At 39.0% G+C, this 18186-nt stretch overlaps 1 protein-coding gene across 3 annotated transcripts in view; it reads right to left on the bottom strand.

Annotated features, from left to right (window-relative positions):
* Window positions 1–18186, bottom strand: part of LOC126266719 (autophagy-related protein 2 homolog A) — a 492161-nt gene that overhangs the window by 18220 nt on the left and 455755 nt on the right. For all 3 annotated transcript variants that reach the window (XM_049971191.1, XM_049971193.1, XM_049971192.1), the window contains 2 exons: window positions 12056–12202; window positions 9235–9469 (listed from right to left, as the gene is read on the bottom strand). In XM_049971191.1, the coding sequence (XP_049827148.1) occupies window positions 9242–9469; window positions 12056–12202 (375 nt within the window). In that variant the 3' untranslated portion in view covers window positions 9235–9241. The remainder of the gene's footprint in view (window positions 1–9234; window positions 9470–12055; window positions 12203–18186) is intronic.

Below are 18186 nucleotides of genomic sequence, written 5' to 3'. Positions count from 1 at the left end.
TGGCAAGAGTCAAACAATGGAAACTCCAGGTTGAAATATGAACAATGTAGGCAAGATAGAGTGCTACTTACCATAAAGGAGACATGTTAAGTTGCAGACAGGCATGATTAAAAGATATTCAAATGTAGCTTTCAGCCACAGCCTTCATCACTAAACACACACACACACACACACACACACACACACACACACACACACACACACACACACACAAAAAGAACCGTCAGCTCCAGCATCTCGAGCCAGAACGCAACATCATGTGGGATGCAAGCAACAATCTGGAGTGGGTGGGGAAGGGAAATGGGAAAGGATCGTAGTGTGTGGGTGATGAGAGAGAACAATACTGTCTTGTGGAGTGTGCAGGGACTAGACTCCAACAGGTGAAGTGTCAGGAGGTTATGGGGCTGGGAAGTGGAGGAAAAAGAGACAAAAAGTGAGAGGAGGGGGAAAGAAGAATGAACGTGATAGCAGAGGGCTGCAAATTAACAGGGTGGGAGATAAGAATGAGGAAGAGATGATAGGACGTAGCAGGTGGAGGGTGTGGGTACAGTATGTTACTGGCCTAGGTTTAAGCCAGGATAATTATAGGAGCAGCAGAGAATGCGTTGTAGGGATAACTCCCATTTGCACAATTCAAAAAAGCGGGTAGTGGAGGGAGGGATCCAGACAGCTTGGATAGTGAAGCAGCCATTGAAATCAAGTGTGTTATCCTGGGCTGCATGTTGTACCAGAGGGGGGGGGGGGGGGGGGGGGTCTACTTTGCTCTTAGCCACAGCTTGGTGGTGGCTGTTCATTCTAGTGGGCAGCTGGTTGGTAGTCATACCAAAAAAAAGCTGTGCAGTGATTGTAGCAGAGCTGGTAAATGACATGGCCCAGCCCCTGATGGGGCAGGTTGTTGTTTTGGGGAAGGAGTGTATACCTGTCCTTTTTTCCCCCTAACGTAAGTCTTTCCGCTCCTGGGATTGGAATGACTACTTACCCTCTCCCTTAAAACCCACATCCTTTCGTCTTTCCCTCTCCTTCCCTCTTTCCTGATGAAGCAACCATGGGTTGCAAAAGCTTGAATTTTGTGTGTGTCTATCAACATACCAACGCTTTCATTTGGTAAGTTACATCATCTTTGTGTGTGTGTGTGTGTGTGTGTGTGTGTGTGTGTGTGTGTGTGTGTGTGTTTACCAATGAAGGCTGTGGCTGAAAGCTACATGTATCTTTTAATTGAGCCTGTCTGCTACTTGATGTGCCTTTTTTACAGTAAGTAGCATTCTATATTTTCCTACCTTGTTGGATAGAATATTTACTTCTTTTTTATCCATCCACTTCAGTGAAATGAACCTGAGTGGAAATAACACAAGTACCTCTTCATAAAGTTTTGATTTTAGGGACTGGTCTGGCATATTTCACCTTATGGATCTAATTTTCCCTTTGGCACTTGTGCCGCTTTCAGTGAGTTTTACAAACAATGATGGGGAAGTGTACCAACATATACTTTATGACCACTGCCCAAACACAGTTGCGTGAAGTCCATAAAGACAACTTCACTAACTGGGATTTCTTTATTGCTTGGTTCAGATCTTTTCCCCCTGTGTAAATATCAAATCCTGAACAGTAGCCAGTATTTGATTCACAAATTTTGAAGAATTTTATCCTGAAATGTGCCCTGTATCGGGGCTTGAATTGGATGTGGCAGTGTCTACCTCTGAATTTCATGAGATTTTCATCAATTGCAGTATCTTCTTCAGGATCACGAACACTTTGGAAACTTTGTTTGCCATGTTGCCAAGCTGCAACTTGTTCAGACAGGTTGCACAGTCAGCAGTTTCATTATTTACAAAATGAAGGAAGCTAGAAATATCTAAGGATCTTCTATACAGCATGATGTCAGAAAAGAAACAAGTACGAATTGATTTTTTTATGGACCAGTATGACTGAATTGTTGGCTTCTTAACCTGTACCATAAGAATACATAAAACAAAATATGCTTGAATTTCATCAGATGTAGTAGGAAACCAAGCACTGTTTGATTTTGAAGGCGTTTATACCAATCTGTTTGCATATCTATTTGTTTCTACTGCTACATCCCCCCCTGACAGACACATGAAGCATTTTTCTGCACATTTCTAAGGGGGTTAGTTGTTAAGGGAGTTGTCTTTGAACACTAGGACTGATGTCACTAGAGCCAGAAGATGAAAGCTTGAAAGGTTTATCATGACTTATTCCCCATTTCCACTCTTCTGCCTTCTGTTTTGTAGCAACACACAGCTGTTGCTGCAACACAGCTATCACTACCTGTTTCACTTTCCTCACAGTCTTTACTAGTATCATTTCCCTCATTGTCTTTATTATCAGAACTGTGAAAGATATCACTTACAGAAGTGTGACTGTCACTTTTATTCAACAGACTTTTGATTTCCTCACCTGAGAAAAACTTTTAACTGTGCGGTATTGCTTGCTACTGTACATCTGGTGAAAAATCCTGAAAGTGATTGCTTACCAACTTGCAAAATATCAAAATGTATGTTACACACCACTAAACAGATCAATTTCTCAGCTTTATAATGGTATATAATATGTCATGCCATATGCTGACAGAAAAAAAAAGAAACACTAAGAAGACACTGTAGCTGCTTGGACCATCTCACAGCCAGCAATGTAATATCAGTCTTGAAACATGCAGCCACATGTGAGCCTGCTGTATAAGCTAATGGGTTAATAAGGCCTCTCCAAAATATGTATAATCATTCAAAGTCAAGAATAAAACTTCGTAGACTGTCTCAAAGGTTTCCTATCAACAACTTTTTGTGTCAATGCTGTCGTGTTACCTGCCCAGTTTAAAATATGTGTAGCAAAAGCTGCAAGTCAATGGAAAAAAAATTCAGAGGAATGGTAGATATTGGTGAAACCTGTTTGTATACAACACACTTTGTGGACTGTCAAGTTGTGATTGCCAACAAAAAAGATGATTTACAATATATGGCATGGAAACTACAGGAAGAGCATAAACAATGGAGCTTAGAACATAATATCCAGAAAACAAAATACCACGCAACAGGGACAGAACCATCCAGCATCCAACTCAATACAGAAGAAATTCCAGCTTCCTGTAGTTACACATATGTTGAAGTAGAATTTGACACCAAAGCTAAAGATCATCAAGAACTTACACAGTAATAACTGTGACTCGAAAAGTGACTCTTGTTTGCAGTTCTCTAGAGTTGAAAAACAGGAAAAAAAGAAAAATACATTATCTATGAAACTCTAATTAAAAGCTCCTTGTTGTGTGGGTTAGAGAAATGGACAGTTACACAGAATAACAAGAGGAAGTTGGAGGCCACCAAAATGAATGTGTTCAGACAGTCATTGGTAATATCAAGAAGAGAGAAACTAGCTAACAAAGGTGTATGATTACAAATGGCAGTAGAAAGATCATTAACAACTGACACTGAACATAAACAATTAATGTGGCATGGTCTTGTACAATGATTGGATGAATCTAGGTTATCTAAAAAGACTATGCTGACACGCCGAGTGGCTGCGTGGTTTGAGGCGCCACATCACGGATTGTGTGGTCCCGCCCGCCAGAGGTTCGAGTCCTTCCTCGGGCATCAGTGTGCATGTGTTGTTCTTAGCATAAGTTAGTTTAAGGTAGTTTAAGTAGTGTGTAAGTCTAGGGACCAAAGACCTCAGCAGTTTGTTCCCTTAGGAATTCACACAAATTTGAACAAGACTATGCTGTGGATACCACTGACAACAGAAAATGTGGAAGACTGAAGAAAACTAGTAAAACTTGTAAAAGCAGTGAGATTAAGAGATCAATGGAATGATAGAACAATGGAAATTGATGTTCAGAATAATCATTCTATGAGTGAAGTGTGTGTTTGTATTTGCTTGTTTGTTTGTTTGTGTGTGTGTGTGTGTTTTCAGTATCTTAACATGTGAACAAATGTTCCAGGGATTTAGAATAAGCTCTATGGCAGTGGATGAGGAAATATGTGGAATTACACATGTTCAGAAAATCAAACACATTGTTGGTAACTAACTACAGGTATGCTTTTATGTTACAGTGTAGAAAGTAAGCAGTTAATAATGTGGCACATGTGTATATTATTCACAGATGTTTCTTCAGTTTTGTTATTCAGGTTGAGGTTGTCTGGGGAAGGAGACCAGACAGTGAGGTCGTTTCTTCAGTTTTGTTATTCAGGTTGAGGTTGTCTGGGGAAGGAGACCAGACAGTGAGGTCATTGGATGAGAGAAGGAAGTCGGCCGTGTCCTTTCAGAGGAGCCATCCCGGCATTTGCCGGGAGTGATTTAGGGAAATCACGGAAAACGTAAATCAGGATGGCCAGACATGGGATTGAACTGTCGTCCTCCCAAATGCGAGTCCAGTGTCTAACCACTGCGCCACCTCGCTCGGTTGTTATTCAGCATTGCTAGTGATGCTACTTCACATTGGTTATAATTTATTTTTGTGGAACTGCTGTAATGTGTATAGGTTGGTATGGCCTAATGCCAACAATTAAATTATCCAGATATAAAATCTGTTATACTTGTACATTTGTGGCTACTTTACAGTATGAAAAGTAAATGTTTCTGGTCCATAATATGTAATACAGTGACTAATGTCTTACAAGTTGTTTGGAATGTCACAAAAGAGAGAGAGAGAGAGAGAGAGAGAGAGAGAGAGAGAGAGAGAGAGAGAGAGAGGGGGGGGGGGAGGGGGGGGGGGGGAGGGGGGGGGGGGGTGTATTGTATTTGTCAGTTCCACAGAGAGTTTCACCCTCAATCAGGAAACAATAACTCCTCTAGTAGAAATGTCATCAACCTCAATGTTAGTCTCAATGCCACAGTGCTAGTCACGGTCCTATTGCAGGTGGTGTGCCACTGCCTTCCTCCTACATCTGAACCTACTTATCCAGCTAGTTGTAAGGGGGCATGAAGTTTAATGTGGACTTCAAATCCTATTGTGAGTTGGCATTTTCCACATTAACAAATCATTGCCACAAGTGACACAACATGTCCTTGGACTGATTGGGGAAAGAACCCTGGATCTTTGAATTGGCAATCTTTTTCTTCTTTTTCTGCACTCCAGCGATAGGCTTAGGGCCTGTTCCAGCATCACTATCTCTTTCTTGGTCGTCCAATACTTCTCTTGTGTCATGTTTTACAATCCACTGCTAGTTTCGGAAGCATTTGTGTGGCACACGAAATACATGTCCTCTCCGTTTTTCTTTGCATTGAATTGTCTTTTGGGTTATTAATGTATCACTGACAAAGATGTCAACAAAGACAGAGCACTAAATTAGATTTAAAAAGGATGGAGAACAACACTAGTCATGTTCTTTATATAAAAAAATAAAAATAAACAAATTGAACATATAGTACCATTTTACAACATCGAATACTTTTCTTGGTCAGCAAATCCTATGAAGGTTTCTGGATGTTTCGTTAAGTCTCACTTCTAGAGCTGTTTCTCTGATGTTTTTACCATTCCTAAAGTCAAACTGGTCATCATCTAAGATATCACCAATTTTCTTTTCCAGTTTTCTGTATACTGTTCCTGTCAGCAACTTCAGATGCATTATATATGTTAAATTGATTTTGTGATAATTCTTCACACTTATCTGCCATTGCTATCATTGGGCTTGTATGGATGATATTTTTCCAGAGTCTGATGGCAAGTCTCCAGTCTCATCCATTCTACAAACCAACTGGAGTAGCCTTTTAGTTGTGATTTCTCCCAATGATTTTAGAAATTCCTTGTTTGACTGCATGTATGTCACATCTCTGTTAAACTGACTGTAATAATGGATCTCCTGTGTCTTTGAAATCAACTTCCATTTCATCTTCTATTACATCAGCAGATAGGCCTCGTAGAGGCCTACAATGCATTCTTCCCATCTGTCGATTAATTGCAGCATTTCCTCTGTTAGCCAGGGTTTCTTTGAAGTCCACAGAATTAGAGAACTTCAAATGTACATGATCATTTCTTAGTATTTCAGTGTCCCACTTCTTTCCAAGTTGATTCTTCATCATAATTCTCTTAAACGTCAGACTATTATTCATCATTACTAAATTGTGAGTACCTTCACATGACTCCAGTCCTATTCCAAGCACACCCTCTCTTTCTGATACTTCTGAACTGTATAATCACTATTACCAGCTGTAGTTTACTAAATAACTCTATTAATTTTTCTTCTCTCTCATTTGTACTGCCCAGCCCATATTCCCCTGTAACATCATCATCTTCAGGACCTTCCCCTATGATAGTGTTCCAATCTACATATACGTACATACTCCGCAAGTCACTATGTGGTGCCTTACAATTATTAGATTGTCATCTCCCTTTAGATGCTGAGTTACACATTCAATGCCCTTATACACCTACTCTGTCTTTCATCTCCAGTTTATGATACTGACATGTATACCTGAGTTATTGTTGTTGGAGTTTGTTTGCAGTCAATTTAATGTGAATAATTCTATCACTAAACTGTTCAAAGTAACTCACTCTTTGATCAACTTTGTTACCCATATAGAATCCTGTTCCTGTTATACCATTTCTGCTGCTGTTGATATTGTCCTACATTTGTCAGACCAGAAATCTTTATCTTCTTTCCATTTCACATCAATGACCTCCATGATATCAAGACTGAGCCTTTGCATTTCATTTTCAGATTTTCTAGCTTACTCACCACATTCAGACTTCTGCATTCCATGCTCCAATTCATAGAATGTTACCCTTTCAATAATTACTTGTCTTTTGCCAGTGGAGAGATCATCATGACACTTTTTCAGTTAATAGTCACATGTCCTGTGGATACACAGCAAGTGTCTTCAATGCAGTGGTTTCCAAGGCATTTGCATCCTCATGCGATTGATCATTGCTGATTCCTCTGCCTTTCAGGGGCAGCAAGAGGGTGCCCTGAAGCTCTTTCTGCCATCTACCCTCTACAACAGGACTGTTAGCAGAAATAGGGGTGATTTCTTCTGCTGAAAATCTTTGCCCACCACTGCTGAAGACGTTTCTTCAAAATTTAAACACTGGCTGGGATTGAACCCAGGAACCAGAACACTGTGATTACTTTTTAATGAACTACTTTCTGGACACAGTGGCCTTCATCAAATATTTAGCTTTTAACTTCCACCCAATCTTATTTGTGTGGCTTTTAATGTTAACACATCATCAACTCAATTACCCCACCACCACCTCAAAGTGTAAGTCTATCATTCTCTCTCACAGCTGGCCTCACAATACCTGAAATATTATGAAAAATTTTACATGCTACTATAAAAAATATTTTCTTGTTTTCAGTCATCTGTAATGATCTCTAGGTTAAATCAACAGACACATAATGACTGTTACATAAGCACTGATTTATCATGTCCAATCCTAGGTCTGGGACAGGTTCCAGTATGAGACTTTTGTTCTCGACATGAACACAACTCTATATCTGAAACTTACGCTACAATGACTTCACAAAGAACAATTATCAATCAAGTCTTAACAAATAATAGACACATGGAAAGAGAACTCACATAGCTATCAACAGTGGTGCGTGTCCCCAAATTTCCACACAGTAGTTTTCAATATATGTAAAATCCTTTACAGTAGCTTCTCACTCAGAACATATGCAATGTTTTGGCCAGTGCTTCAATTATCCCCCCCCCCCCCCCCCCCACTCACTCAATGGGGTCTGCTCAGTAAGAGGGGATGCACCAGAGGGGGAGGGGGGACTGGAAACATACATCCCTAAGTGAAGGGGTCAAACTAGAATAAAGGAGAAACTAAGAAACTAGAGGTATCCAATGCCAAGACTACCAGTTGACACTCTATTTCTGTTGAAGCTATTCTATCATATTTGACCTATCTTTAAAAAAACCTAATTATTAGTACCTACATAACGTAAATGTTGGCTGTTCATTCAGTATGGCTGCAAAGCTATATCTGAAGTGCTCTGCTACACATAAGCTCCTGTTTGTTCAGAAGAATTTAGTCTACCTCAAACATTGTTCATGTGCAATTTTCACTGCAAAAATTGATAACTTCACTTTAAAATAGTTGTCTTGTAGAATATCACAAAAAAACTTGTTAAACAGGAGATCACTTGACAAAAATTACAGGTTTTTTAGTATCTGTCATGATTTCCTTTCTCCAAATCAGCATCCATTATAATGTTTTATATGTCTTTCTGTTAAGCAATGGTTAATTTCTGGAAAGATTATAAAATTGTTTTATCCATTTTGGTTAGAGAATACCACTGCTTCTTTAATAAATGACACTGTAGGAAATACTGCAATTAGTCACAAGCTTTTTGAAATTATTTTATTGCACCATTACTAGTTCTGAGTCTGAGCCTACTGCTGAATACTGATTTGTTAGAAAGCTTTACATTTGTGTCCTTAAATATAAAACAGTTTTTGTGATTACATAGTTGTACACTTATATATCCTCTATACATTGTACTTACTTCATGAAAAGTTCTCCTTTACATATTACAAGACAAAGTTTTGATTTTCTTCTAGAATCCATGTTGATCAGTGAACTGAACTAAATGCAGTCTGATATGACATTTTACCATACATTTGCATGTCTGTATATCTGTACATGTATCACATCCATTCGCACATGAAATGAGCAGCCAATGTAAATAATTGCATTTGCCATCTTTTATTTTGTTCAGTTCACTGATCAACATGGATTGTAAAAGGAAATCAAAACTCTGTTTCTCCATGAAGTCAGTACAATGTGTAGAGCAAACAGAAGTATAAATCTATGTAATCACAAAAAACGTTGTTATATTTTTGCACAGAAATGTAAAACAGATTGTAAACTATGCAATCACAAAAACTTTGTTATATTTTAGGGCACAAACGTAAAACTTGCAAAGAAGTCAATGCTACTGTGTGACAATGGGCTCAGGTCCAGAACTAGTAATGATACATTAAAATCATTACAAAAAAACTTGTGGCTGGTTGCCGTATTTCCTACAGTGTAGTTAATAAAGTACTATCAGATACTAACACAACTATTATAAATTTCACACATCCACACAAAATTGCAAGAAATGTATATTCAAAATTCACTGCTCAACAGCTACACAAAAATAATGAGAATGCGAAAAGAGTATTCTTGTGCTGTTATTGCAAAGCAAACAGACCTTCATGTGATATTAACTAGTATCTGATGGTTAGGTATTTTTAAATACCTGATAATCTTCAATGATGGAATGTAATTATTACCTTAAACTTAGTCATCACTTCGCCATTTTTCAACAGCCTCCTTGCGTGCATCAGGTGCTAGCTGACTTCGCATTCCACCCAAAACATTTGCTGTTGCTTCAGTAACCAAAATGATGGGTTTAACAACAGTTGGAGGAATCTGCCGTAGTACACCACCTACAGCTCCTGACATACCCTTTTGTTCATGTTCTTCACTAGCAACTCTTACAATATTTTGAGCAGTCTCACCTAATCCCTGAAAATTAAGATGTAAAGCATTAGAAAATGGGTTTGTAAACATCCATAGCACTCCTAAAAATCCAGTCTCAGCACTGTCAAAATATTAAATTTCAAGAATTATAAACTATCATAGCATTCTTACTGATGTGTCAAAATATTAAATTTGAAGGATGTGGGAAAATTGTGCTTCTGTATTTAAAGAGATTTTATTTTTTCATCTACAGCTATGTAATTACTCTGCTATTAACAATAAAGTGCCTGGCAGAGGGTTCAATCTGTCTCTCTACTGTTCCACTCTCAAATGGCACGCAGGAGAAATAAGCACTTACATATTTTTGTGCAAGCTCTCATTTCTCTTTTTTTATTGTGACGATCATTTCTCCATATGTAGGTGGAGGCCAACAGAATGTTTTCACAATTGGAGGAGAAAACTGGTGATTGAAAATTAATGAGAAGATCCAGTCGCAACAAAAAACACCTTTGTTTTAATGATTGCCACTCCAATTCATGTATCATGTCTTTGGCACTATTTCCCCTATTTCATGATAATACAAAATGAGCTGCCCTTCTATGTACTTTTTCTATGTCATATGTCAGTCCTATCTGATGCTGATCCCACACCACACAGCAATACTCCAGAATAGGATGGACAAGCGTGGTGTAAGAAGTCTCTTTAGTAGACCTCTTGCACCTTCTAAGTATTTCAATAATGAATGACAATCTTTGGTTTGCTCTACCCACAACATTATCTATGTTATCATTACAAATTAAGTTATTTGCAATTGTAATCCCTAAGTATTTAGTTGAATTTACAGCCTTCGGATTTGTGTGACTTATCGCATAATCGAAATTTAGCTGATTTCTTTTAGTACTCATGTGAATAACTTCACACTTTTCTTTATTCAGTGTCAATTGCCACTTTTCGCACCATACACATATATTATCTAAATCATTTTGCAGTTCATTTTGGTCATCTGATGACTTTTCAAGATGGATCATCTGCAAACAATCTAAGACGGCTACTCAGATTGGCTCCTATGTTGTAAATATAGATCAGGAAGGCTACTCAGATTGGCTCCTATGTTGTAAATATAGGTCAGGAACAATACAGGGCCTAGAACACTTCCCTGGGAATGCCAGATATTTACTTCTGTTTTACTCGATGGCTTTCCATCTATTACTACGAACTGTGATCTTTCTGACAGGAAATCAAGAATCCAGTCACACAACGCAGGCGATATTCCATAGGCACGCACTTTGGTTAGAGGATGCTTGTGAGAAACAGTGTTGAAACCCTTCTGGAAATCTAAAAAATCGGAATCAATTTGACATCCCCTGTCGATAGCACTCATTACTTCAGGAGTATAAAGAACTAGTTGTGTTTCGCAAGAACGTAGTTTCTGAATCCACACTGACTGCGTGTCAATAAATCGTTTTCTTCGAGATACTTCATAAAGTTCAAATACAGTATATGTTCCAAAAACCTACTGCAAATCGACATTAGTGATATAAGCCTGTAATTCAGTGGATTACTCCTACTCCCCTTTTAGGGTATTAGTGTGACTTGAGCAATTTTCAAGTCTTTTGGATGGCTATTTCCGTTAGCGAGCGGTTGTATATAATTGCTAAATATGGAGCTATTGTATCAGCATATTCTGAAAGGAACCTGTCTGGTATACAATCTGGTCCGGAGGTCTTGCCTTTAGTAAGTGATTTAAGCTGCTTTATGACACCAAGGATATCCATTTCTATGTTTCTCATCTTGGCAGTTGTTCTTGATTGGAATTCAGGAAAATTTACGTCGTCTTCTTTGGTGAACAAGTTTCGGAAAACCGTGTTTAATAACTCTGCTTTAGTGGCACTGTCATCAATGACTTCACCGTTGTTATCACGCAATGAAAGATTGGTTGCGTCTTGTGCTTTATGCATGGGCACAATCTCTTTGGGTTTTCTGCCAGATTTCGAGACAAAGTTTCATTGAGGATATTATTAAAAGCATCTTGCATTGAAGTACGCACTATATTTCAAACTTCTGCAAAACTTTGCCAGTCTTGGGGATTTTGTGTTCTTTTAAATTTGGCATGCTTTTTTTGCTGCTTCTGCAACAGTGATCTGACCCGTTTTGTGTACCATGGGGGATCAGTACCATCACCTTTTAATTGCGATATATATCTCTCAATTGCTGTCGATACTATCTTTTTGAAATCATACCACAAGTTTTCTACGCTTACATGATCAGATGGGAGGAGTGAAGACTGTCTCTTAAAAAGGCATCAAGAGCATTTTTATTAGATTTTTTATATAGACATACTTTGTGTTTCTTTTTTATGGTTGTAGGTGTTACGGCATTCAGCCTAGCAGCAACTGCCTTGTGGTCACTAATCCCTGTATTCGTCACGAAACTCACTATTTGTCTAGGATTATTTGTTACTAAAAGGTCAAGTATGCTTTCGTAACCATTTACACATCGAGTGGGCTCATGAACTAATTGTTCAAAATAATTTTCTGGGAAAGCATTTTTATTAATTTTTTCCGTTTTTGAATATTCATAATAAAAACATCAATATAAATGCAGGAACAGGAACAGAACAATAACTAGTACCTCTCTAACAAGCACTATAGCATTTGCCATCCCTTCTCTAATGTCTGCAGGTTGACTGTATCTTTTTCGCTTTCCTTTAGTACCCTTGTGACGTCGTCGAACACTTGGTCCTGGTGAAAGCATGTCATAAGCCATTTCTGCAGTGCTCTGGAACAAGAAATCATTATCTTTGTAACTACAGAAATAATGAACCCTAACTGGACAGATTATTCACACAACAGCATACACTGGCCATATAGAATGTAGTGAAATGAGGGACTGGACAACTAGCCAAAGAAAAGGATAATATCACTACTGATCTGAATGGAGGGGCTATAAATGATCAGTCACATGCAACAAATATACTTAATAATCATTTCTTAAATACAGTAGTAAGTATAGGTATAAACAGCTCAAGAGCAAAATCACAGCAGTATGTTGAAAAAGTAACTATAATAAAATTCAATCATATTAATGTATTACCAACTTCTCCTTCTGAAATTAAGAAAATTATATATTCTCTCAAGAATAAAAGCTCATCTGGTTTTGATGGTGCTTCCAACAGAGTGCTAAAGATTTCTTTCCACTCAATAATTCCAGCCTCATCTAAAACATGTAATGTAGCACTAATTCAAGGCATTTTTCCAGAGACAGAAACATGCCACTGTCAAACCACAATTTAAGAAAGTTGATGGGAGAGATGTCTGTAACTATGAATCTGTTTCACTGCAGACATCATTTTCTAAAAAATTTTAGGTGGTGATGTATTATAAAGGGTATCCTCCAAGTCAGGATACATATGGAATTCTAATAAAGTCTCAGAAATATTCTATACTTTATAAATATTAATAAATAAATAAAAATACAATAAATTCTAATAATTTTGTTTTTTTACAGGCTGAATGGTGGCTCTGTATAATGAAGAATCAGTGGAGTTGGTAGTCTTAAGTGGATGAGAAGAATGGTCATATCACAAAATTGCAGTATAATTTTACCTTCGACACCCTCATTGTCAACCTTTTGTTTTACTTACACTGGCAAATTAATCTCACAGTTTAATGAACAGGCAGCATGTTGGACAAGTCCCATTCCAGAAAGCCAAAGACTTTAGACGATATAAAAGAGGGTGTCTTGGCCAAGGTTTATGCTAGTCCAAAGAAATTGCTTCATTGAGTATGTATGGAGTTGGGTGTTCCAACGTCAACTATCCACAAAATCCTGGCAGAGGAGATATTTCATCTGTGCAAGTTCCAGATATTGCATCACTTACATAAAGATGACCCTGACAGACACATGCACCTGACAGAATGCGTAAGCAATCAGTGTGCTAAAACTGGCGGGAATGAAAAGCACTGAAAAGCACAGAGATCATGTTGAAAATATTATTTATTGACATTAAAGTGAGTAAAATGTGCTTTATTATTATTATTTCTTAGAGTTCCCTATACACCCAGACTTTATGGACACCCTACAGAATAATAATAATAATTCATGTGAGCAACAACAATATCCTCAGGAAATAACAGTTTTGATTTCAGAATGTCATCCACATGTTGACCCAGCAAACTTTACAAGCAATCAATAATAAAATAGCATTGGTTGGTATTTTTGTAACCTATCAAGGCACTTGATTGTGTGATTCCCAGTATTATCCCCTATAAACTGATTTAGTCAACCGATGAATAATGCACATCCATCTAAGAGAATGCAGGAAGCTGTACTTAGTAACTCTACAAATGTAGACTGGGGACATTATTTTGACTGGTGGGAAATTGGCTATGGGGTTCCCCAAGGCTCCATCTTACATCTACTACTGTTGCTCATAGAAGTTAACGATCTTCTAACTGATATACAACAAGCAGAATTATTTCTTTTTGCAGCTGAAACTAATACTGTAATCAATCCAAGAACACATACAGAAACAGAAGAGATGAGATACAAAGTTCTTAAAATTTCATTAACTGGTTTTCTACGAATGGTCTCACTCTCAATTATGAAAAGACACAACATATTGACCTCTGCACATCTAGGGGCACTACACCAATGATCAAACAACAAAAATAATCAACTATTGACAATATAGTGTAGATGGATAGATAAAAAATCTATTCACCAAGTGGTGGCAGGGTAACACACACACAAGAGTGTTTAACTTTTACAAGCTTTCGGAGCCAGTGCCTTCTTCTTCTGGCAGAAGAGTTGAAGGGAAAGGAAGAGGGGTAAAGGAAAAGGACTGGAGGGGTTTAGGGAGAGGGGTACAGTTCCAATCTTTCTCCTTCGCCCCTCTTCCTTCCCCTCCAACAGTTCTGCCAGAAGCAGGAAGGCTTGTAAAAGTTAAACCCTTCTGTGTGTGTGTTTCCCTGCTGCCACTTGGTGAGTAGACTTTTATCTATCCATTTACATTATATACCAATGATAAGTGCGACACATGTGGAGGAAACAAAAAACAGAGTAGAAACTTCAAAAAGATTTGATGCTCTTATTGATGAGAATTTTAACTGGAAAAATTAAATTTTGTAGCTCCTAAAACAACTTGTCCCATGAACCATGGACCTTGCCATTGGTGGGGAGGCTTGCGTGCCTCAGTGATACAGATGGTCGTACCGTAGGTGCAACCACAATGAAAGGGTATCTGCTGAAAGGCCAGACAAACATGTGGTTCCCCAAGAGGGGCAGAAACCTTTTCAGTAGTTGCAGGGGCAACAGTCTGGATGATTGACTGATCTGGCCTTGTAACACTAACCAGAACGCCCTTGCTGTGCTGGTACTGCAAATGGCTGAAAGCAAGGGAAAACTACAGCCGTAATTTTTCCCGAGGGCATGCAGCTTTACTGTATGATTAAATGATGATGGCATCCTCTTGGGTAAAACATTCCGGAGGTAAAATAGTCCCCCATTTGGATATCTGGGTGGGGACTACTCAAGAGGAGATTTTTATCCGGAGGAAGAAAACTGGTGTTCTATGGATCGGAGCGTGAAATGTCAGATCCCTTAATCAGGCAGTTAGGCTCGAAAATTTAAAAAGGGGAAATGGATAGGTTAAAGTTAGATATAGTGCGAATTAGTGAAGTTCGGTGAATACAGGGTAATAAATACAAAATCAAATAGAGGTAATACAAGACTAGGTTTAATAATGAATAAAAAAATAGGAGTGCAGGTAAGCTACTACAAACAACATAGTAAACGCATTATTGTGTCCAAGATAGACCCAAAGCCCATGCCTCCTACAGTAGTAAAACTTTATATGACAAATAGCTCTGCATATGATGAAGAAGAAATTGATGAACTGTATCATGAGATAAAAGAAATTATTCAGGTAGTGAAGGGAGATGAAAATTTAATAGTAATGGGTGACTGGAATTCAAGAGTAGGAAAAGGGAGAGAAGGAAACATGTTGTTTGTTGTTGTTGTCTTCAGTCCTGAGACTGGTTTGATGCAGCTCTCCATGCTACTCTATCCGGTGCAAGCTTCATTACCCAGTACTTACTGCAACCTACATCCTTCTGAATCTGTTTAGTGTAGTCATCTCTTGGTCTCCCTCTATGTTTTTTACCCTCCACACTGCCCTCCAATGCTAAATTTGTGTTCCCTTGATGCCTCAGAACATGTCCTACCAACCGGTCCCTTCATCTAGTCAAGTTGTGCCACAAACTCCTCTTCTCCCCAATTCTATTCAATACCTCCTCATTACTTATGTGATCTACCCATCTAATCTTCAGCATTCTTTTGTAGCACCAGATTTCGAAAGCTCCTATTCTCTTCTTGTCCAAACTATTTATCGTCCATGTTTCACTTTCATACATGGCTACACTCCATACAAATACTTTCAGAAACGACTTCCTGACACTTAAATCTATACTCGACGTTAACAAATTTCTCTTCTTCAGAAACGCTTTCCTTGCCATTGCCAGTCTACATTTTATATCTTCTTTACTTCGACCATCATCAGTCTACTTTTTATATCTTCTCTACTTCGACCATCATCAGTTATTTTGCTCCTCAAATAGCAAAACATCTTTACTACTATAAGTGTCTCATTTCCTAATCTAATTCCCTCAGCACCATCCAATTTAATTCGACTACATTCCATTATCCTCATTTTGCTTTTGTTGATGTTGATCTTATATCCTCCTTTCAAGACACTGTCCATTCCGTTCAACTGCTCTTCCAAGTCCTCTGCTGTCTCTGACAGAATTACAATGTCATCGGCGAACCTCAAAGTTTTTATTTCTTCTCCATGGATTTTAATACCTACTCCAAATTTTTCTTGTGTTTCCTTTACTGCTTGCTCAATATACAGATTGAATAACATAGGGGAGAGGCTACAGCCCTGTCTCACTCCCTTCCCAACCACTGCTTCCCTTTCATGTCCCTCAGCTCTTATAACTGCCATTTGATTTCTATACAAATTGTGAATAGCCTTTTGCTCCCTGTATTTTACCCCTGCCACCTTTAGAATTTGAAAGAGAGTATTCCAGTCAATATTTTCAAAAGCTTTCTCTAAGTCTACAAATGCTAGAAACGTAGGTTTGCTTTTCCTTAATCTTTCTTCTAAGATAAGTCATACGGTCAGTATTGCCTCACGTGTTCCAGTATTTCTACAGAATCCAAACTGATCTTCCCCGAGGTCAGCTTCTACCAGTTTTTCCATTCATCTGTAAAGAATTCATGTTAGTTTTTTGCAGCTGTGACTTATTAAATTGATAGTTCGGTAATTTTGACATTTGTCAACACTTGCTTTGTTTGAGATTGGAATTATTATATTCTTCTTGAAGTCTGAGGATATTTCACCTTTCTCATACATCTTGCTCACCAGATGGTAGAGTTTTGTCAGGACTGGCTCTCCCGAGGTCGTCAGTTGTTCTAATGGAATGTTGTCTACTCCCGGGGCCTTGTTTCGACTCAGGTCTTTCAGTGCTCTGTCAAACTCTTCGCGCAGTATCGTATCTCCCATTTCATCTTCGTCTACATCCTCTTCCATTTCCATAATATTGTCCTCAAGAACATTGCCCTTGTATAGGCCCCTCTATATACTTCTTCCACCTTTCTGCTTTCCCTTCTTTGCTTTCCCAGACCACAACCCACCAACACCCCACCCTTCCCCCAACCCCAAGAACCAGCTATAAAGGAGCGTCCAGTTAGTCACCCAATAACACCCCCAAATGGAACAACTGAAACACATCCTTCATCATGGCTATGATCATCTAACATAATGCTCAGAAATGAGGGGCGTCATACCCATAATGCTTCTTATCCCTCAGTGGTGCTCCATTGCCCACCTAACCTCAAAAATATCCTAGTCCATACCTATGCCACTCCCAATCCCATCCCATTGCCACAGGCATGATATACCTGTGGAAGACCCAATAAGTCCTGCCAAAACCACCAGCACTTCCTACTCCAGTCCTGTCGCAGGTTTATCCTGCCATGTCAAAGGCCAGGCCACCTGTGAAAGCAGCTAAGCTATGTATCAACTCTGTTGCAATCACTGCACAGCTTTTTCTCCAGGATGAATGGCCACCGAAAAACTGTGGCCAAGAGGAAAGGGGACCACCCTGTATCACAACATGCAGCTGAACACAACATGTATCAGAACCTGGGCCATCTGGATCCTCCACCCACCCTACCACATGTTTTTCTGAACTGTACAGATGGGAATTATCCGTACGACACATTCTCTACTGCTGAAATTATCCTGGCCTCAATCTCCAATAACCAAAGGTCCCCAAACCCTCCACCCAACACTTTCCATCCCCTCTGTCCTATCTTCTCCTTTCAATTCACGTACCGTACCTCTGCCAACACACCCATTATTCATTTGCCCTTCTCTCGTCATCTCCTTTCCTGCTCCTCCCCTCCCTCCATTCTCCACAGTCTCCCAACATTGTGCTCTCTCCCATTTAGTCCCTGCACATTCTGCCAGACAGCTGTTCCCCCCCCCCCCCCCCCCCCTGCCCTTCCCAACTCCTGCTTACCAACCCCCACTCCGGATTGCTGCTTTCATTCCAAGCAGCAGTTGCATTCTGGCCATATCAGCCAGGGATGATGGTTATGTATGAATGATGTTGCTTGAATGTGTGTGTGTTTTCTTTTCTGAAAAAGGCTTTGGCTGAATGCTCAACTCTTAACAATCTTTCCACTGTGCCTGTTTC

Source organism: Schistocerca gregaria, chromosome 4, assembly GCF_023897955.1.
Source record: "Schistocerca gregaria isolate iqSchGreg1 chromosome 4, iqSchGreg1.2, whole genome shotgun sequence".
NCBI classification, from domain to species: Eukaryota; Metazoa; Arthropoda; class Insecta; order Orthoptera; family Acrididae; genus Schistocerca; species Schistocerca gregaria.
Note: the sequence above shows the minus strand (reverse complement) of the source record. Positions and strands in the feature narration are given on the sequence as shown.